The sequence below is a fragment of the Montipora capricornis genome, chromosome 11 (assembly GCF_036669925.1).
Source record: "Montipora capricornis isolate CH-2021 chromosome 11, ASM3666992v2, whole genome shotgun sequence".
Taxonomy (NCBI): domain Eukaryota; kingdom Metazoa; phylum Cnidaria; class Anthozoa; order Scleractinia; family Acroporidae; genus Montipora; species Montipora capricornis.
The window spans coordinates 24722526-24745802 of NC_090893.1; the positions used below are offsets into that span (position 1 = coordinate 24722526).

Here is a 23277-nt window from a genome sequence, read left to right on the forward strand (position 1 = left end):
ACTCCGATGGTAATAATGGGTTGGCTACTGTACAGTCTTCATACCTGTTTCCTGGAATTATTTTGATCCGCTTTCCTCACTCCACTTCTCCACCCGACCCAGTCGTTACAGCGAAGACGCTACTGTACCATAATTTATCTGACCTTCCCTTGTTCCACTCCTTTTTCACAAACATAAATCAGTGAAACACAAAATTTTACTCTACTTTCTTTTTTATTATGCCAATGCACCATCTACAACATAATAGAGCACATACTTTAAGTGCAGCTTGCACTTTTATAAAAAATTACGAAAACTAAGAAATTGATTTATTATACTTATCGTTATGTGCTCCTTTTCTTTCAAATGTCAAGACCTATCGCTGTTTCTAATTTAGGGCCAGGCATATTTACTTACAAGCTAACTTATTTTGTATTTCTTGTTCCCCTCCTTCTTTACAAACATAAATCAGTGAAATTTTACTACGCTTTCTTTTTTTTATTATGCCAATGCACCATCTACAACATAATAGAGCACATACTTTAAGTGCAGCTTGCACTTTTATAAAAAATTACGAAAACTAAGAAATTGATTTATTATACTTATCGTTATGTGCTCCTTTTCTTTCAAATGTCAAGACCTATCGCTGTTTCTAATTTAGGGCCAGACATATTTACTTACAAGCTAACTTATTTTGTGTTTTTTGTCTTTCTAAGAATGCACATTTCATCTTTCAGCTTCACAAATCTATTACATATATTGATGGAGATGCTTCATTGCTTTACACCCTTCAGGATCTTCCAGGGGTTTTTCTCAGATTAATGATGAACGTTTTCCAAAGATATTTGGCACTGCCATACAATTTTGCTTTGAAAGGAAGGTTCAAATAATTGGTCGAGTTTTTAGGTTAACTGAGGTCTCGGTAGAAGCCACAGAAAGAAATTCTTCTCGCCAACACTGCAATTAAACTTGAGTTAACTGGTTATAGGCAAGTCATTGTGTTCGTCTGAACCACTAGATGGGGGAGGTTCTCCAGGGGGCTATAATAATAGTGTCGTATGAGATTCTGTTATTTCCCTGCTAGTTGCGGTGCGGGCGAGCAAAGTCACGACAAGGCAGATCTTGGAGCTTTGAAAGTAAAAAACGCCTGGTCTCTGTAAGTATGTAAGCCTAACAGCGGGCAACCCTAGCTTACTTCGTCCGGGTTAATATGTCACTCAATAAGATACAAACAAATAAGCAAAAGCATAAACTGGTTCGGTAGCAATCTGACTGCAATGTCTATCTAAAAACCAAGAAAACTAAAGCTAACGTTGACATAGCTTAAGTACTAAAAACACTTATAGCTTAGTTACGGTAAGCGAAGCATTTTGAGACAACTGAAATCCATCAGCTCGAAGACTTGCCATGGGCACATTCTGAGTGCTTACATCCTGAACGTTTTCCTGTTCGTAAACTTCTGACGTGTCTGGCTCCTGCCAACAATCAGAAAAAAGTAAGATAGCATATTTTTCATTTGTTTCATAGGTGATCTTAACAAACCAATTCAGCTCTCAAGCAAGGTCCAGCACATCCCTGCACTGTGCAGCTTGAAGCTTCTAATGTATTATAAGACTTGCCTTGGACACATTCTGTGGGTTTTCAACATCGACGATGGCTGGTTCTTCAGCTTCTGCGGCGTTTGACCCCTGCTAAGATCAAAGTTATGATAGCACAAGTTTTAAAAGTTATTTCCATACACAAATTTAACTCTGCTATGCAAGACCCAAGCACAAGTAGCTCCTATTGCAAAACTTACCGTGGACACACCCTGTGGACTTACAACATCAAGGTTGTCCAGTTCGTCATCTTCTGCTGTCTTTGCCTCCTGTGTCGTATAATAATATTTCGAATCATCCTTTTTGGTAAAGTCAAAGTAGTCCTCTTGCTCCTCCAACATATCGTCAAGTCTTTTATAGAGCCGCTGAAAGCTTGGCCGTTCATCTGGGTCTTGGTTCCAACAGTCTCTCATCAAGGCGTACCTTAAAAATTAACAAAAATAGGAATTTCTTTCTTCCTGAAGGAAAATCGATCTTCATACAACCTGCTAACCCTGTTTCCCCAAAAATCATTCGTAGGTTCCTGATTCGAGCAAATTTCATTCTTTTACGTCTCATAGACCGTATTAATTAATGGAGGCCAATAAATTATCCCTTTGTCCTTGTGCTAATGAAACCAACTAGCCTCTTTTGCATGAACAAAACACAAAAGAAATGTTGCTTTGGAGCGAGGCTAGTTGGTCTCGTTAGCACAAAGACATAAGTTTATTTTTTGACCGCCATTGATGAATATGGTCGGCAGATATTTTAAATTCTTAAAGGCTTTATTTATACTAAGGTTTCTGTTCTTGTAGCGCCAAGCTTTTTTATCTACAGGCAACGGTATTTTTGCACAAATAAAATGAATTAAATTTGTGTCTTGTATTTTTGAGTAGATCTGTGTTGATATGGAAGAAAACGAAACTAAGGCCAAGCCGACAGTGGTTTTGGACTTCATTTTCCAACTGCGTCACAATTTTAAATGTGCTAAATTGCAGTTGCCCAAAACAATTTTTTTCTGTACTTATCTTACAGTGTCTTTAAATGTAAAGTAAACATGGCTCAAGTTCAATTAGTAATAATTATCCGAGCGGGCGTGCCCCTTGATTTATGTTCAAGTGAAGTATTCATGTCTAACTTGACTGATGCAGGAAAGTATGAAAATAGATTAACCACTCACTCTTCCTATTAATATCAAAACGATGCACCTTTTTCATGAAACTTGTTGCCTACAAGTACTTAAAAAAAATCATCTCCGTTTAACTTACACAGGGTCTGTGCACATGTCAGGTTTTTCCAGTCTGTAACCTGCTTTCAAATTCTCCAAGAGCTGTTTTATCTTCATTAGTGCGTAAGGAGACCCCCCTGTAAATGATCGACATAATATGCATCAAGACAAATCATGAACCATGGAAAGGGGGGAGGGGGCACTCTAATGAAAGAAATCCGAGACTAAGACTTAAGAGGCAAGAGGTGAAGCAAAGATAATTTTCAACCAAGGGTTCAAAAGTTTTCCAACCGTAAATAAGAAAGCGAAGGACACATTCAGAAATGCAGATCCTACGCACAGAAAATTGGGAAGGAAGATCAAGGTCGTTTCATGGGCCTCATTCTCGCGGTGGCCATATTGGCCAGAGACCATAGATTTCGTACCCCGAACCTCGAGTTGAAATGTTTGGGAACGAGTTTCGGTGGGACAAAACAAAAGTTTTCAATCCCTCGGGATTCAACATGACCTCCGAGTGATTAAGGCCCATTGTCATCACGACCTGTCTTTCATCCAAACCAGCATTTGTTTTCCCTTTCGTTCGCTTGCTGCTTCAGTTCCTTATTTAATCTGTTAAACCCTTGGCCATTCCTACTTACTTACTTCATTTCTTTACTTGCTCATTCAGTCAGTCAATAAGTCAATTAATCTTTCGGTAGCCACTCAGTCATTGTATCAGTCATTACTTTCGATGGTTGCTCAACCAGTCGGATGGCGAAACTTGGTTCCTTCTCTCATTTGTTTTACTCATTCAGTAAGTCAGCCCGTAAGCCAGTGTCGGCAGGGGTTTCGTTTGAGGCTGGAGGCCGGGCGTTTCATCCAGTCATTTTCCATTCCATGTCCGGTACTTTGATGCCAATATTTGAAAGGTTTTGTTTCATTTCTTATTTTTATATATTTTTTTAGTTACGTTTTATAGAAAATTAGAGTAAACTCCAGCCTTGCCTGGGAAACTGATTCTTGGGTTCCAGAAACACTGGAATCCAGTGTTTCTGAATGTTCTATTAAAAAATTTCCTGGGGGGCATGTTCCCAGAACCCCCCAGGTACCTAGCGCCTTTAGCGCTCGCAAGACGCCTTGCGGCGTCAAAAAATGTCACGCCTGGTGCTTTCAGAAATATGTCCGCTATTTTACTCTCCTGTCAAAACCCTGGTGTCGGTAGGCCAACGTAAGTTGGTTAGTCAGCCAGGCGGATGGGTATCCTTCCTTTGTTCAGTCATTCAGTTAGTCCGTCATGACAACGACGGCTACGAGAACCGGCGTCACATAACAACTGGTTTACTTAGCAAAAACACATACTTCTGCATGCCCCGCACGTGGGTTTAACATTTTGATACACTTCTTTGAAGTTCTAGTCCTGACAATGAAGTGAAATAATCAAATTTGAAGTTATGTGCAGGAAGCGAGCATTGGAGGATGAATTTTACATTTTCTCTTCAAAAACCCACACCGTTGTTTCTGGAATGTGGATACACACTTTCATTTCCGAACGACTTGAAATCGCGAAATTATTGCAATAACGGGGAATAATAGTTTTAGATAAAGTCCTCGCAGCCGTCCTCGTCGCCTTTTCTTGAGGTCTCTAAACGAGTCCTTTTAACTGACACTGATCGTTATAACAGATAAATACAATTTGGAACAACTCTAAAGTTCCGGATCACAAACACTTTTGCTTTTCACTTCAGTTTCCAGCTAATAGCTTCATATGTAGTACAATATGTTAATTAAAATTTCATAAATTATCACTGACCAAGAGTTGCAATTTCCCACAGGACCACTCCGTAGGACCAACTGCAAGTAAAATAAAACAAGTTAACACCTATACAATACATTGAATTAGGAATGCACTAGCACCTGGCATGTTGCATTCACTGACTCTAAAAACACCAGACTTGATACTTACACATCGCTCTTGGTGGTAAAGATCTCTTCAAAAAGTGACTCTGGAGCCATCCACTTCACTGGCAGTTTCTTCCCAGTGTCTACTTTGTAGACCTCATGGTACAAGTGCCGCATCAATCCGAAGTCACCAATTTTGACTTTCTTGCCGTGTCCCACCAGAATGTTCCTCGCTGCTAGGTCCCTGTGCACCAGACCCTTCTGGGAAAGATAGGTCTGTAAAAGAAAAATGATTATGGGTATAGCAAGGGATTTGTGATGTAAAAGTCAGTTTTGAGGATTCTCACAAAAATATCTTTCCTGGAAGCGTGTAGCCTCCTATCGCAGAATCTTTTTAAGGTTAATTGTTCCCCCCGCATACAAGAACGCCACATTCCTTTCCCGTTGTGAGACGTTAACCAATGATTTGCTTTTTATTTTTAAGAGTGTGACCAAATCAAAAAGCTGTAATAACGTCCACTGCAATTTGCAACGGAAATTTGAAGCTTGAAAATTACACGGAATTTAAGGTGAAGGTTAACTCTTCTTACCATATTGAACACGATCTCTGATTGGTTGAAAGAGGGAAAGGAATATGGGCTCCCGTGAAGCAGACTCTTGCAGGTGGGAGAAACGACTGACCCTAAAAGAGTCTGTGATAGGAGGCTAAGACCAGCAGAGATGTAACCGTCTATTTAATGCTAATCCAATACAGGTGCCACTCAACTTGTTTCCTTGAGGCTCCTGTGCTAATCCTGGTGGCAGCACGTACCAAAGAGTTTTAATTGGGTTTTGCCGAGAAAGGGCGTTACATACATTCAAAAGAAACGTTAAAATACCATTCAAAAAAACGCTGAAAAACATGATGGGGAGTAGAAAAAATAGCATATCATCTACATATGACCATCCCAAACCTCTGTTGTATGAAAAAAGTCATTACAAAAGAGCTCAAAGAAGAGTGAGCTAAGCATTGATCTTTCAAGCAGATCTGATGTTCTTGAGATGAACCCAGTTGAAACAGGACTTTGGGCTTGCCATGGTTTGGTTATGTAACTGCTGATCAATGCATCAGCATCCGACACCAAAGATCGACAGTAACGAACGCAAAAACTCCGAAACTTGCTGAGAAAGACGGAATGAATAAGAAATTAAACGCAGGAAAAGACTAAGACAAATACAAAAAAAAGAAAAAAAAAAATCTGGCTATTTACCACTTACCATGCCACGTGCTACCTGCCAGGCAAGCTTTACTGGATCAAGTGGAGCAAACGAGTCACAATCCTCGTCACATTCATCAGTTGTATTATTAGTGGAGGCATCTTCCTGGTTTGATGCAGATGATGAAAACGTTACAAAGGGTGTTTCCAATTCAATAGTAACAGAAGCATCAACTTCGGTTCCGTTTTCTTCCACAGATATGGAAGACCCAATGTTTTCATGCAATATTGTTTTCTCTTCTTCTGTTTGACCATCCTACAATCATAGACAAAAGTAGTTGGGAAGGTTATGTAAATGAACCACACCAGAGCTGTATTTCAACCTGCTTCTGTTAAAGCTCAAAAGAAATAGTTTCACTTTCTCTTACGTAGCCCCCCTCCCCCCTATTCAATGTTGGAAGGTAAGTCAACAATTTTCCACTGAAACCATTCAGTTTTCATTTGTTATTCTGGACACGTTCTTATAATGTACTTTCCAATGCATAAATAAAATCTCACAATACTGAAATTTGGTTAAAATCCTCGTTTTATGATTTTCAGACTTGCGTGACGCTTCACAACGTTACTCCAAAATCCGTTCTGCTGGGGAAGTGTTTACTAAGAATGCCATAAAAAATACATTTTTGTTGTTTGATGTTTCATATTCGTTAAAAGATAGCTTTCTTTTTGGAGGACGTTGGAAGAATGCCAAAAACTGTTTTATTTCGATCGATTTAGCAAGAAATGGTGCGAGCAGTGCGAGAGCACTTACATTACTCCCGACATCACTCCCAACATTACTCCATTTTCGAAGCCTAAAATAATGCCTTTACAGCACAGCTACAGATAAATGATTGAAACTGGAGTGTAAAGGGTTTCAAAGGAAATAGTAGTAGGACTTTGCATGGTCCCTTCAGCTTTATTTTAGGTAAACTGCAACATTACTCCATAAAGAGAGCTTAAAGTGAAATAATGCATCTAATTAACCTCTGTGTATACATGGTTTCAATGGAGTAATGTTGAAAATAAGTAGATACAATAACTTTTGTCCATAATCAGAAATACAGTGTACGTATTCCAGTATGCTTTACATATAACTACGTTATTGTTGCAAAATATCACATTCATTGGGGATATATTTCGCATTTTTTTATGGAGTAATGTCATGGAGTAATGTTCACATACATGTTTACTGTTCCCAAAATAGGTCAATGATTGACAGGCCATCCTACTCACGCAACTGGTGCAAAAAAAGTAATCACTGTTAATTTACCTATTTAATGTGACTCTGTTTGAAGTGCACACATCACGTTTTTAAAAGGCGCTGCTCTCAACTTGGCAAAGTGCAACTGACGTCCGCCATTGTAAGAGTTTAGTCCGTGAACTCGTTTGACCTTTCAAGACCAGCTTTTTGGCTTTAATTAACTATCATTTAGTTCCCTCCCCTTTCTGTTCATTTACGAAGGAATTTTCATCATGTTATTTGCTCTACATTTTAATACCATTGAGACACTAATGCAACAGCACGTCCTAACACATGTATGAAGTTGAAAACTTGCCTTATTTTTAACCAGATCAACGCCTAAAATTCACGATAACATGGCAAAAAGCAGTTAAATGTTAAAGCAAGCGCTAATTGTGTTTGTTTTTCAAAGGCACTGTAAACGCTAAGAAAAAAGTCGTCTTTGCAATTTAAGACCACGCCCAGAATTTTCAGACAATCATAGACAAAAGTAGTTGGGAAGGTTATGTAAATGAACCACACCAGAGCTGTATTTCAACCTGCTTCTGTTAAAGCTCAAAAGAAATAGTTTCACTTTCTCTTACGTAGCCCCTCCCCCCTATTCAATGTTGGTAGCCCCCCTCCCCCCTATTCAATGTTGGAAGGTAAGTCAACAATTTTCCACTGAAACCATTCAGTTTTGCACAACATTGAAGGAGGGGGGAGGGGAGAGAAGCAATAAAGACTTCAAAAGTGCTAACCTTCCCAACAGTTTTGTCTAGGATTGTAGATATATATATAAAAAAGGACCATACAGATAACTTGAAATGAAATAAATGTATCTTTAAAGTGCTTATAGACGAAATGACGAAGTGATCCTCGCATTTATCGTCCAGGTAAGTGCGAATATCGCTTCTTCATTTCGACAGATAACGTTAGTGAGTAAAACTAAGAAGGGGCCATTGCTGCCAGTTTAGTTGAAAAGTACATAAATATTGGCCATTATATTATATTATATTATATTATGTTATATTATATTATATTATATTATATTCAGCTAACCCTAACCGCAACGGTTGTTAATGCGCTAGAACGTTTCCTAGAGATTCTCAAAACTTCACATTCGTCAACATTAAAACTTAGTCCCCATGATGCAGTCCGGTTAAACCGACCGTACAGATCATTTTGCAGGGCTTCGCAGTCCTCTTGACGACGAACAACTCTATAACACTTCGCATCATCAGCATAGAGAGCCATACTGGTGCATGGGCTTACAAACTTGGGGAGGTCGATCACGTATAAGAGATATAGGAACAGAGACAACAGGCTGACCTGAGGAACACCCTCTGAGATCTGGAAGTCAATTGCAAATAGTCCGAGAACCAAAAGAGAAGGGGACCCGAGATGCCGTAAAAACCAAGCTTGTGAAGAAGACGGATAAAAACAATGGTCAGGGTAGATCATATCGATCTAATTCCCTGCATCCAAGGCTCTCCCAAGGTCGTTCAGAACGGACAGAAGCTGTGTCGGAGAGCTGATAGTAAATCTGCCAGTTCGGGAATAAGTGTGGAGAGCACACAGCGTTCGCAGAGCTTACTGACGATGGAGAGAAGTGAGATCTGCCTGTAGTTGGTGACATCGGTTCCTGGCCCCTTCTTGTGCAGCGGGCATATATTATTATTATTATCATTATTATTATTATTATTATTATTATTATTGTTATTATTATTATTATTATTATTATTATTATGCTGTTGACATAAAAGCTCAAATATACCGTGGCTAGTTTTTCAACAATGATTATAATTGGTCACTACATCCAAAAATTTTACTAAATGTCGCCTGTAATCGTAAGCTTGAGCTGTAGGCTCTGTTGATGTTCGGTAGTATGACTCCGTACGGAACATGCCAACAGACAGCAGTAAAACTAATATATAGCTTTAGCCAAGCCTAAAGGCAGAGCTCCAGGGTTCTTTATTCTTACAAGAAGTTAACTTGGCTTGAGACTGCAATCCAATCGAAACCCAGTACCTAGTCAGCGGTCAACCCAGCTGACCTCGATGAGCTCAAACCTTGAGCCCACGATATGGTCACGTAATACTGGTCACATTAGCATACATGGACGGGTGGACGCACGTACGGTCGTGGAGTACAGTATCTTCTTACCCATGATGCTATACGTACGCGCCTTTGACGCGCGGAGCTCCGCTATAATAAAGATGACTCTTTCACACCGGATAAGACCAATAGTGAAAGGATGTACCTGGTCCGTAGTTGAGTTCTGTTCCCTTGCTCCGTTGTACATCTCTTCATCTTCGTCAACGACGGTAGCTCTAACGGTAGATGTTTTTATCTGCTTGGACGAAATCAGGGCCAAGTTGTTAGAAGTGAGATAACTTCACATCTCCAAAAAACGATGTTGGAACAGTCCGAACTAAAACGCAGGTTAAATGAGTTTTGGCTTGTCATCTTTTAATTGTATGTTTGCTTGAGTCTACGATACTGGTTTGTTGTTGTTGTTGTTGTTGTTTTTTTCAAACAAAAAATGAGAAACTTTTTAGTAACTACGGGACACCACGTTAAAGGCTGATAAAAAAATTGTATGTGGCGAGATAAGATGAAGGAAATACTGTCCTGTTATAACTTACAAGTGCACCTTAGGTAAGTGTACTAGAAAAAGATCTATTCCTGTTATTAGGGACGAAAGCATATTACCTTGCTTCTCTTCGCTCTCAACCACTGAAGTAAGTCGCCATGAGGAATGTACTCGACAATCAGACGAAGTGGAGTAGCTGTGGTCCAACAGCCCACGAAATTCAGCACGTTTGGATTCTTCCCCACTACCTTCATGGTCTCAATCTCGTCCAAAAATTCGTATTTCTGCTCTTCAGTGGCGTTTTCTTGAGAAAAATAATGTTGAACAAATCAGTTTCAAAGTAGGTTGCTTGAGGCCGGGACAAACTAGGCGATAAGTCGCTGCAAAGCGTCGCGGGGACAAGTCGGCGCAACATTTCGCCTTGAGTGACACGGTTAATTTTACAAAAATCACTGTCGCTGAGGCAGAATTTTGTCGCCGCGACTAGTCGAAAGAATTCAAACGAGTTTGAATTCGTGCGACTAATTGTACCGACACAATTAGCAGCGTTGTCGCACCGTGTTTATACTTCCGGCAAAAAAATAATGAATATAAATGAACAAATGAGAGAGCGTCATATGGTCAGCCATATTGAATTAGATAACTAATTCACATTCCCCTTCATACGAGATCACTGCGTGTGCACCGAACAGGCGTCGTGTCGCAGCGACTTGTTTTGCAAGTAGTACACATGGAGCAACTTATCGCAGAGACCTGTCTCTGCGACTTGTTTCAGGGTTTCAGTGTGATGAACGGTTAATCATTTTATTGTAATCTGACCGCAGTTTACGCAGTAAAACACAACCAAGCATTTCCGTTTTTTCTAATACAGGGCACAATGGAGTTTAGAAAAACCTTCATGTAGAGTCTTTAATTGCCAGTAGCTACCGTGCCTCCGTGAGATACAAATCAGAAGCTACGATTCAAGCAGTAACTGTCACTTAGAAGCTTGCGAAGGTCTGATAAGCGAGTAATTAGTTTAAATCTTTGGCATTTCCTTAATCATTGTTGCATGGGTTTTGTAAAAAAGTTTTTCAGTAATTAAGTTTATTTTACAAACTTTATTAGTTGTCAAGTCTAATCCTTTAAACTAAGTTTCTTGTCCTCGTGGTCTTTACAGTTGGTCTGATATCGTTTTAAATTCGCTAGCAATCGAGGTATCATTAGTTTTTTTCAGCAATATGTTATTACCACGTGGAGCTATAATTTTTTACTCAGACAGAATTTTTCCAGAGTACTTCAGTGGCTTATACCTGGTTATATTTCATTATTAAATTTTCGACCTCGGGTATTGCGTTTTTAGCTTTCTGATTGGTTCACTCAATCTCATTGATCAGCTCATATACTGTATGCCCTAATATGGAAAATGATTGTGTCGAGTGTTGCCAAGCTGGAAACTAATTGGCGTTAATTTCCAAATGTCCAAGCTTTCAGAAAGTAATGAAAATTTTATAAAACAATTATTTCATTCACACTTGTTGGATATGAGACTGATTATCACCAACTTAACACTACTCGCCTCATTGGCTGTTTACAATCTCATATCTGATGTGCGCTCGTGGAAAAATTGTTAAACAAAATTTCAGTTTACAGCTTATTGAATCAAGGGAATAAATCACGTGTCCCTTATCCCTACATCAAGAACACTTTATTTCGAAGTCAAGCCCGTAAATTAGTCCTTTAATCGCCCTAAACCGGTTTACCCTTGAGAGTCGTTTGGTGTTGCATGCAGTGTCATGACATGAGTGCGATCAGGCTCATCGACATAAAGCTATAATTGTAATGAGATTCACATTAGTTGGTGTAGGAGTCACAAGGTCACCCTCTTACCATGACGTCATCCAAAACCCCAACCAAAGAGCGATACATGAATTGAAGTTCTCTAGAAGAAGCATTCAAATTTTTACAATGCAGTTGAAGTCGAAGCTAAATAGTTGATGCTTGCATTGCGTACTTATTTACCTTAATTGACTCCTGGAATACAAATGCAAGGTAATTACTTCGGTGTGTGATCCATACAAGGAATATACACTTTCATACCCACCATGTAATTCTTTAACAGCAACGATCTTGTACTTGAAATTTTTCTCACACCAGTCTTTGGTATTCTTGTTAAGGAACTCCAGTCCGTCAATCAATTTGGCTTTGTGCACCTTCCCAAATGCTCCTTGACCCACCTCTTCCAATGATTCTATTCTCTCCGGAGGAATTTCGCAGGAATTCAGTGGTTTAATATCCTTTGCTGTCCTAAAAAAAACAACAACACAAAGTAACAACATCAATTACAGCTATCCAGATGTGGAAAAGGTTTCGGTAAGTTATGGGACTCACGCAAGGTCACAACAAATTGTATTTTAGGTCGCAGAAGGAATGGGGCTTATCCCTAATAGTTGGCTACGAGTGCTTTACCTTTGGACCATAAACAAAATAGAGCTTTCACAACAGTCTTTCTTGCTATCTTTTTGTTTTGTTTATGCAACTCTGAGACTAAGCGAGACCAATCCATTGAGGCTTAAATGAGATTTGGGTCACAACCCTACACCTTTCCTAATGATGCCCTGCAGCTTCGACCCACCCTTGGACCTTCTGATTACCTCACAGAGTTTTAAAGTGTGATGTCACAAAAAACTAAATCTGTGAAATTATGGGATTTTTCAGGGTATGGAGTGTTTTCACTCACACGTGATCATTAACTTTGTTTTTCTACCGAAACAAAGGAAAACGTTTGTATGACACAACAGAGCTCAATTCCCGGAGAATTAGTTGGGGATACCAACATGGCCGCTGTTCCTTTGTTTAGGGACACCAATGTGGCCGCCGTGACGTCACATGAAAACACTCTATTATGAAAGGACAACATCCAAAAGGCCTACTCGCCATAAATGAGCATTTCAGGGCAAAATGTCTATGCCCAGTTATGCTCATGTGACAATGATCTCAGTCTCTTTACTTCTTTGCACTGAAGTGTCGAAATGGAGTATATCTACAATCATGGACAAATTGTTCGGAACAATTCAGCATTTTATCTTTCAACTCACTTATTGCATATTCTGGACTCTCTTGCAATCCTCTTACCCCTCCAAACAATGTTGATTGAGGGAAATGAAGTGAATTTAGTGTGCAGGACTGAAAGTGGACCAGTTTATGCCCAACATTGATTGGGTGGGGAGGGAGGGGTAAGCGCCTCAGTGACTCAGTGAAGTCCCAAAAATGTGTGCTGGAATGAGTGTCCCAAAGGAATTTGTCCATGATCGTAGGTTTCAATGACCACTGTCCCTCTATACTGCAAGGACTGAAATTGCCTGCAGCGTGCATTCTTGCTATATAAATGAAGCGGATGACAAATGTTAATCCCGGTGAATGAAATGAAGAGAGGATATTTCCGATGGTAACTCGGTGATACTCAGAAAGAATCTGACAGCTCCTTTGCAGGTATTGAACCTACGACAGCCTTCCGATGACTACAGTGGTTCGGATGCTCAAGCACTGAGCTATAGGAGCGAGGCCATGATCCATGATTTCGATGGTGTCTCGGTGATACTCTGAAAAAATCCGAGTGCTCCTCTTTAGGAGTCAAACCTACGACCTTCCGATTACAACTTCGGATTCTTTACCACTGGACTATAGGAGACTCGTGAGAGCTACAATCAATGGCAAAAGTCTTGGGACGCTCACCCTTTTAAGTTGGTTTTCTTATTTAGTTGCAATAACTGTATTAAATACGGAAACCGCCTCTTTACGCTTCAATAAATATGAAAGGGAGTTAACCAGATTGAAAAGCCCTGTACAGACCCGCAAATGATCGCGTAATGGAAATGATCCCTGGACCAGAAATGATTCCCCAATTGGACAGCAAATGATCCCAGACCGGAAATGGTTACGTCATCAGTAATTAAGTATGGAACGGACTCACGAATTTAGAGAGAGGGAAAAAAAGGAAAGGAACTTTATTCTTAAATAAACATATGGAAACACTTAAAAGTGCTTTCATATGTTTACGTCATGACGAACTCATCACAGACGAAAGGGAAGCAATAATTTCCTCAAAATTCAGTTGTCCCACCAGACATGAATTCTTGCAGGTCGAATCCCGAAACATTGCTTCATTTTTTTTTCGGTAGTGGCTTTTTGTACGGGACCCGTACACCGACCTATATTCGTTATTCATACGAGCGTCTTCTTAGAATGACTATTACAGGTTCAATAACATTTGGAAAGTCTTACCTTGTCTTTAATTCTGTCTTCACATTTCAGCTATCAAACAACGGCAATGATGCCGGTTTATTTTCACGAGCTACCTCCTTCGTTCGATGTTACTGGCCATCTGACCTGCCTTGTGATTTCTCGCATTTAAGTCTAAGCACCCTTTTCAAATAGCGCTGATAAACAGTATTTAAGTCTAAGCACCCATTTTACAACGGTTAGCTTTCAATAACTGCGTGGCTATGTCGTTCATAATCATTCTAAGAAGACTCTCGTATCAATAGCCAATACAGGTCGGTGTACGGGTCCCGTGCGAATAGCCCATGGCTTTTTTTAATTACTTTGCCAGAGCATACCAGGGGCTGCGAAAAAGTTAACAATTCGAAAAGGCTCTGCCTATCATTATGATAAGCTTCTAGATTTAAGGACAGCAAAATGCATAAAAATTGAAAAGGCGAAATGAAACCAGAAAACAGAGAGCTGCACTACGTGCAAGATTCACAATTTCAAATCGAACAACGTAAAATGTTTTTTGAGCCCAAAATAGTAACTGCATTCAAATAGATGTGGTTTCGCCGCTTACACGATAGATGAAACCGTATCTTTTTCAAAACGCTCCACTTTTGGCAGCATTTTCAAATCGACCCAGTTTCACGTATGGTCTCGATAGATGTCGTGTAAACAGAATGTCTAACAACGTTGAGGTTACAAATGAAACCGGTTCGTGTAAACGCTAATGAGCTCTGTTCTCTCCCAGATACTATTTTTAGCTTTTTTCTCATGCATTAAAAAAAAATTTCCATGTGCAAGTGAATCCGCCGATTCAAGAACAAGTTTGAATGGCACTCTTAAGGCCGGGAAAATTTTAATTTCGTTTTAAAAGTTGAGTATCTTATCTAAAATTTCTAAAACAGAGTTTTGAAATCGTAAAGCAAAGAGCGAATTGTGAAGGATAATGAATTTTGAAATAAAAGAATTCAAATAAATCTCAAACGCGTCATAATCTCCAAAACTGACACGTTTACATGTAAGTTCCACAGTGTGGGGTAGGCATCATAAATGATTCCATTCTTTTTCATTGTCTTTATTTTTTGCCCAAAAATATGCATGCTAATTTTGTTATTTTGGTAGAGAATGTTTACTGATGTTTTTATTGTTGCTTCATGTCTGCCCAGAGGATTTCGTGGTTTCCACGTATATCTGTGGACTTTTCGTGGAGTCCACACCATTCCTGATTTTTTGGGGTATTATTTATTAACTAAGATCATTTTAGGTCGGGGGATCATTTCGTCTCCAATTTGGGGATCATTTCCAGTCTAGGGATCATTTCCAGGTCGGGATCCAGCCCTTATGTGTAACAACTACATGTGCAAAAAGCGCCCGATAAACACTTGAGCTAAAAAGAGTAGCCCAATGATTTTGAAAAGATCGTTTCAAACAGCACATGGCTTAAAAGTTATTTTCAACAAGAATTTTCCCGTGAAATTTTTATTTCCAAACTATTTACATAAATAGTTAAGAATATATGGTAACCCATCGATGCGAGAAATGTTGGTTTTACAGCCATGACGTCATCAACCGTCCATCCGTATGTATGTCTGTACGTAGGTCCACCCCTCCATGAAAGCCGATGTGACCAGTATCATGCTAAATTACAGCATACACCTGTCAAATCAAGGTATCCGCTGACCAGTGTCATGTGACCAAATCGCCGGCTCAAGTTTAGAGCTCAATGAGGTGAGCTTTTTTTTAAAGTTGACCGCTGACCAAGTACTGGTTTTCGACTGGATCGCAGGTTCAACCCAGGTTTACTCGCAAAAACAAACGAGGCTTCATTTTTCGCGTGCTTCCAGTGGCTCAAAGCGGCTACACGGTCATACTACAACTATAGCTCTTAACAGTCAACGCTTTTCTTTGGAAAATGTTTTCTTTCTGCATTTTTCGATGGTTTCAATCCAGTTTTGCATATCATGAAAGCTGTGGTCCACACTAGTCACTACGCAGTCATTCAGGTCAAGAATCGGAGGGATATAAACTTAAAGCTCAGTGTTTATTTTTAATTTGTTTAGAGCTGCTTTTTTCTCTGAATTGCAATTTTTAGCATATCTTTAACAGCTCTGATAAGGTTGCATGATGCCTGGAGGACCTATGACTAGAACAGAAATGAAAGGAGAGAGAGAAAGAGAGCGACAACGACAAAACAGAATACCAGTAATAGCTCAAAGTTGGTGAAAGAAGTTACTCCACAAATTCTTTCCTTGGGCACTAAACCATTTGTTATTTTTACGGATGCATATTATTTTTTTAAAAAGTGGTTTAATCGTTTTTTTCCTTTGTTCAGGAATGAAACTCGAATTTTTATTCTCAACTGGAATTAAATAACAATTGTCTGTACTCTTTTGGACACGAAGAAATAGTTGATTTGTTTGTTTGTTTTGCTCTAAAATGCAAGTGAACAAGTGCTTTTTAAATCCGTTTGGCCAACTGTTTTTCAATGATTATGTGCCTCGACAGTGACAAGAAAATTGTGCCCTTATGTTATAATGAGTTCTAATAAAATTAGGGAGAAATATCACTAGCTTGTGTTTTCAGAAGTTTGTTTAATGGGACATGGGTTTTTCAGTGAGTGATTATTTAAAGCACCTAAAGGTAATCTGTTGGAGCGGATCATGTTTGAAGTTTCATTGTCCATTCTTAGATGCATTACCGTATTTTGCCAATTCTTGTTCCAAGCGAAGCTGGCGTGTTTCAGCAAAATACATCAAAATGTGAATGATGTCGCTCTCAGAGATAACGTGGAATAAAGAACATCAGTAAAACTCTTTTTTGACCTTGAACTGACAAAGTTTCCTGACGGTTTCTAATCTTAGCGTGATTCCTATTCGCTGGCTATTGACAGTTGACTCCGAAATGGCTTTTCTCCTTTTCCATTCGCTCGCTGAGGGGGGCTACGACAAAACACTGATCCCCTCTAAATTGACGTGAAATAATAATATATAAATTACTTTAATCAGCAAGTTAATCGGCTCACTTTCGAATTTCATGATGGCGGAACTACAATCGTGGTCAAAAGTTGTTTGGAAGGTTGCGGGCATCAGCTCACTTCACACCTAATTCGATTTTTCTAAGTATTGGCTCAAGTATTTGGGAAATACCATGCTCTTGTGGCCCCCCTCCCCCACATTCAATGTTGGAGTTCTTCAGGTAAGAAAAGTCACCAATTTTTTTCCCTGGAAAATCCAACATTGAAAAGGGGGAGGGGGGTATCTGTAAAATGAAGTTACCTTCCCAACACTTTTGTCCATGATTGTCTGAAAACAGCTGTAAACAGTTTTTGGCGTATAACACAAAATTTACGGAAGATATGCAGTTGTTATTCTCCATAATTACGGTTCCATGGATTATCTTTATTGTCGTTGTTTTTGGGCCCCAGTCTCAGAACATGGAATTTGCTAAAGCAACCTATGTGCTCACTCCGAGGAGTGGTTTTCCGTGACACAATATTGCGTTACAACAGTATCTTAGGACCGGGTACAACAATGCGCATTGAAAGTGCTTTCTCCGTAAAATTGCCGTTCTGTTTCATGTTGAATGGTTATGGATAGAATTTAAAACTGCAAAGTAACTGATTGTGAATTTGTCCCTTGGAATAAAGAAATTCCTTCATTTTGAACAGTACTCCCTTCTATTGCGGGAACTTAAAAGATTAATTGAGTAATAAGTTCTCATTTATATTCGTTCGATGGAGTACTGTGTAAATAGTGTTTAAAACCAAACTTTACAGTCTGCAATCCTATGAAAAACAAAGTTTGGATTACAATGGTCACTACTAAGCGCTTAGTTGAACCCAAAGACGAACAAAATAGCGACATTTTCCTCGGAATGTATGGAGTACTGTTGAGGAGAACTGTGTAGCATTGACTATATGACTGTAACCTGATCCTCGAGGCTACACACAGGGTTCAATAACATTTGGAAGCCACTTACGACCTATCCTAGCAAAACCTATCGCGTATTTATGGCAAATATTGCATATCTAACAACAGCAAATGGATATATGGTACAGCTCACCGGGAATTATTCTTATTCATTTCGTAAACATCCCACGTTACTATTTGCGAGATTATCAACAAGAAAATATGAAGACGTTATTTGAGCTTCATTTCAGCAATAACTTGAACGAAACATATCGAAATACTAATATTTTGCCACTTCTTCGAGTTTCTGTTAAAGGAATGAAACCACGTGTATAAAATCGCATTTATTGCGCTTCGACCGTGGTCAAAAGTTGTTGGGAAGGTTGCGGGCATCAGCTCACTTCACACCTAATTCGATTTTTCTAAGTATTGGCTCAAGTATTTGGGAAATACCATGCTCTTGTGGCCCCCCTCCCCCACATTCAATGTTGGAGTTCTTCAGGTAAGAAAAGTCACCAATTTTTTCCCTGGAAAATCCAACATTGAAAAGGGGGAGGGGGGTATCTGTAAAATGAAGTTACCTTCCCAACACTTTTGTCCATGATTGTAGGATGGTCGATCTGCTTCGTGCCATCGCTTCAATTCCTTTCAGCACACATGTTATTCCTCTTTTCCTATAAACGAGTATTAAACGAGGCAACCGAAGAATTATCACCTGTTTTGCAGTCCACTTCCACGAAAAAAAACAAACAAAACAGAAGACATCTGTTTTGCTCGGGAAAATGTACTGAGAAAAGTGGTCACAAAGGAAAAAAACCGGCAGTTGTTGTGTTTCTAACTTAGTACATTTGTAGTGCCAGGTCGCGTTCGACCATTCCGCAATATGCTTTTCCCTTGTAAAAAAGTGAGTGAAGGTACCTACTTTATCATGGTATGAAAATTATAAGGATCTACTTATATAATATATGTTTATATATTTAAATGCTATTTTATAGTTTTTATATTTTTAAAGCCATGTGGCACGAAGCAGATCGACCATCCTTCTGCCATTTTGAAATTCAAAGGTGAACCGATTAATAGGTAAAATAGGTCCTCGTGTATCATTATATTTCTTATTATTATTCCCAATCAATTTAGAGGGGGTCAGTAGGGGGTCAGTGTTTTGTCATAGCCCCGCTGAGGGTGTGCTTGTTTTCTTTTAAAACTCATGCGATTCCAGAAAAATTCATTGTCAAACTGGTGAATTCCAAAGTAAATTTCATGCGAAAAACCGATCTCGCCCTCATCGCTTCATGATTCATGCAATGTCGGTGTTTCGCGTGAAATTTACCGTGGAATTCACTAGTTAGGCAATGAATTTTTCTATAGAAGAAAGCAAAGAAAATGATTTAATTAAGCAGTAACTGGACACACTAAAACGCAGACAATTCGAAAACTTCTCATTTTCACTAACCCTACAGGCAATAAGAATAAATAACCAGGGAGCTCCGCTTTTAGGCTTGGCTAAATCTATATATTAATATTGTTTTTTAATGGGATGTCAAAAAGGTCAAACCGATGTAACACACCACGGGCAAGTTTTCAAGTTGCGTGTGTGACGCGTTTTCAACATTTCTGCACAGAATTGACAAGTATCACCACAGAAGACAAGAACATCATTGTAAAAGCCTATTCTATGCAAAAGGTAGGTTGTGGAGGTAATTTTGAGAGTGGAAATCAAGTTTACAGCCGGAGGTAAGGCCGCATGGAATAATTCATTAAGTTAACACAACAGAAAGACGCTAACCTCATTTTGACATGAAAATCCTTTACTATTCCCATAAAAAGCATCCAGATATCCTTGCTAGCCTCTAAAGAAGCTCTCTGTGTAATTTGTTCCGTGATTCCAATAAAAATTTCCTGGATTTCATCCCCTGTGGTCAGGGCTATTTCTGTCTCGCTCCATAGCGACTTTTGGAAGATCACAGCATGATTTCATTTCAACCGATTCCAATAAAAACTGGCCAGCGACCTGATTATCATTAGCTCATACAACAAACATTCGTTCTGCGAAATTTTGAAAGAAACGGAAGTAACGCCAACTTTCTAAAACAAATTTCGAATTTTCAGCCCGGCCTGTCGCGAAAAAAAGTCTTCGTGTTGTAATTGAGTTACATGGCCTGAAAGTGGGTAATTATGTAAAGTTTGAAAGCAATCGGAGCCGTTCTTTTCTGTTTTCCATCTGCTAACATCAGAATCTGCAAATGGCCTAGTGAGTGAGCCCTAATTTGCATACATCTACCGGTCATAGGAATACCCGTTGATAACACATGCGCGGATGGTTATTTTTATCATCTTATCAGTGAAACATGCAGAAAACTACTGTAACAACACCATAATAAGAATTTTCTATAAAAAGGGACAATTACTTAAATTGTCCACTGGCAAAGTGCGAGCATCACCTGTCTCAGTCGTCCATAACTTGGCACTTCAAATACACTGATTCATTTCATTTCATTTCATTTATTTAATAAGTGTTAGGATTTCATTAATTAACGCCCACTTTCAAATACCTGTGTTTTTTAGGTATTGGTTCTTTGCTTATCGGTCCACAAAAGAAAAACAAATATACATATATCACTTTATGTAATTTTTTTTAAAATCCGATGTAAAGGACCGCTACAGTTTTATTTTCTCACGCGCTCTCTCCGAAATCTTTCAATTGGCAAGCGCTTTAAGTCTTCGTTTTGGTGTTATTTGTCGTTTCCGCTCTTGCTGGTCTTTCGACTTGAACTTCACTTACTTGTAACTTTTCTTTTTTTTTGGGATTACACTACTTTCAGTCAATGCAACTCCTGGACATCTCGTCGTCCTAAACGTTGCGCTCATTACAGCCACAAATAATGCCCTTCCCACTTCAAAACGTATTGATCAAAACACAATATGCATCTCGTTTTAGATGGGTATATGACCAATGAGAATATACCCGTGATGAAGCAGATTTCATTTTTTGCAAAGCATAATTCTTTTTTTTTTTACCATTAAAAAGAAAAAGCTTACCATTTTGCTGGGCGCTTCTTTTTTCTCTTTTCATAGCAAGAAAATCCAATAAGTAGAAAGCCAAGCAAAGATACGCCACCAATGGAAAAACCAAGAATACTCGCCATCGAAAACCCTGGTCCACTGACATCTAATGGTCGGGAGAAAGTGGCAACACAAATTGAAAAGTTATTATTGAAATAAAACAATCAAAATTTTCAATACAAGAGTTTTAATGGAATTCTTGGTACCAACATTGCCTTCGTCATCGTCGTCAATGTCGTCATCGCCATCATCATCATCATCGCCAGATAGCGTTTAATCTGTTAACTAGCTACGAAGGAACAATTAAGCTAAACGATATCTGCTGATGACCTCACATGTAGTGAGGATACAAATTTCACATGCCGTGCAGGAATTGAGCCTGTTATTATAACATTTGTTTTTGATGAAACAACATCAACCATTATATATAGGCGAAATGATAGACCTTATGCATCTCAAATCTAATGCCACCTTTTTTCTATGAAACGAAATCCTACTAGTCTCTTGATATCTGTGGCTCTTTATGCCTTTTATAAACATGGCGACTCTATAGGTCATACTTAAATGAGCCTTTAATAATATGATAGAAACAGCAATACAGTTTCAATTTAATCTACTAGATCGCAAAAATGAAAAATAAATTTAACTGTAAGTCATCACCCTGTGTCGATCTTTCAATATATATATATATATATATATATATATATATATATATATATATATATGTCTATTCAAAGCTCTGGTAAACCCATTGAGCACTTTTAGCTGATGATCAATTTATCACGTCATTTCATTATATATATATATATATATATATATATATATATATATATATATATATGTATATATAACTCTTACCATCTTTCAGTGTTTTCACAAACTGAACAGAACTATTTGGTCCATCACCAGCAGAAGTGTACGCCAACACCTGCAATTCATATTCTGTAGATTCTTGCAATCCAGTAACGATCCTTTTGTAAACATCGTTGGAAACATCGATAAATTGAACATTTCGTTCGTCATCCGACCCTTTGCTATTAATAAACAACTTAAATCCTTTAATTATTCCATTTCTGGAGTCTGCGGGTGGTAGCTGCCAAGATGCTGTGACACTTGTAGAATTTCTTGCAGTCACCGTAAATCCACTTGGAGGTTTAGATGGAGCTGGATCATAGCAAAGTCAAGACATAAAAGAGATAAATTAGCTATAAAAATGGAGCCGTTCAATTATTTTTTGAAATTTATTGCTTCGATCATCAGCATGAGGCAGCAAAAGCATTAATCAAGTAGTGAAACATCCAATCAACCATATGCCAGTCGATGGTTTGACCACTGATAAGCACTGCATTGCTTCAAATCAAGTTAACTTTCACAGTACAAAAGAGGACTTGATTTGTCACACGAAAAGGAAGGGGGCATTGACTGAAGAGAAAACCGTCAGAAAAACTCATTAATGACACCACTTACCATCTTCCATTGTTATTGCGAATTGTGGGAGCGTTTGAGGGGACTTTAAATTAATGAAAAAAAAAACCTTAAGTGATCCCTCTTCATTAAATTGCGCTGCTTGTGTTACAGGTATAATAAATTTTGAAGAAAATTCCAGAAGGTCTTGTCATCATCAAGTCACACAAAGCACTCAAGAACTGATTCTAGTCTGTGGTGTATACATTCATTGTTCAGAAAATGTTACTAAAATAGATTCTATGTTGTTGTATCATACAGAAATAGTTTAGACTTGGAAATATACGCAGCTTTAATTAGGTCAGACAGTTATCTTGTTTGTGTGCGTTAGCAATCTGGATGGTCCCGTGTGAATTGGAAAGTAATAGATGAAAGTACGTCCCGTGAGACTTAGAGAAGTAGCTGATGTAAAACAGAGGTTTATACATGTAGGCTTAGTTGATCTTTAAAAAACCAGATTACAATATGGTTGCCTAACCCTAATCCAGTCGCAATCTGTCAGGACTTATTCAATGATAATTAGCAAAGATTGGGTGCTTCAAAAGCAATTGCCGAAACCTCATTTACAGGTTACAGAGTAACCTGACAACGGGTGGTCAAGTAGTTCCCAAAATATAAGAGGTTTCAAAATCTTTTTTTTTTTTTCTTCAGTCACTTGACTTGCTACTAGCAGGGCCTGCTTTTTCATAGATCATATATACATGTACAAGGACTGGTTATGATACCCCGAAAACTTGAAAAGCGAGAACAGTACTGTCACACTTCATTTTAACCTGACCGTGACTATGCACAATATCTTGTCCTCAGTTCATATTTGAATTTTGATTAAATTAATCGAAACTTCTGATTGGTTGTATTTTAGAAGAAGGGTGTGGT

At 38.7% G+C, this 23277-nt stretch overlaps 1 protein-coding gene across 1 annotated transcript in view; it reads right to left on the minus strand.

The window, feature by feature from the left end:
* Nucleotides 1-571: 571 nt before the first annotated feature.
* The window catches only part of LOC138023257 (angiopoietin-1 receptor-like), a 69252-nt gene continuing 46546 nt past the window's right edge, over nucleotides 572-23277 (minus strand). The window contains exons 9-20 of the mRNA XM_068870276.1: nucleotides 21796-22101; nucleotides 20914-21043; nucleotides 11799-12001; nucleotides 9835-10019; nucleotides 9383-9472; nucleotides 5920-6174; nucleotides 4727-4938; nucleotides 4574-4614; nucleotides 2825-2921; nucleotides 1778-2000; nucleotides 1599-1670; nucleotides 572-1454 (exon numbers count right to left, since the gene is read on the minus strand). Of these exons, the coding sequence (XP_068726377.1) occupies nucleotides 1320-1454; nucleotides 1599-1670; nucleotides 1778-2000; nucleotides 2825-2921; nucleotides 4574-4614; nucleotides 4727-4938; nucleotides 5920-6174; nucleotides 9383-9472; nucleotides 9835-10019; nucleotides 11799-12001; nucleotides 20914-21043; nucleotides 21796-22101 (1949 nt within the window). The 3' untranslated portion in view covers nucleotides 572-1319. The remainder of the gene's footprint in view (nucleotides 1455-1598; nucleotides 1671-1777; nucleotides 2001-2824; nucleotides 2922-4573; nucleotides 4615-4726; nucleotides 4939-5919; nucleotides 6175-9382; nucleotides 9473-9834; nucleotides 10020-11798; nucleotides 12002-20913; nucleotides 21044-21795; nucleotides 22102-23277) is intronic.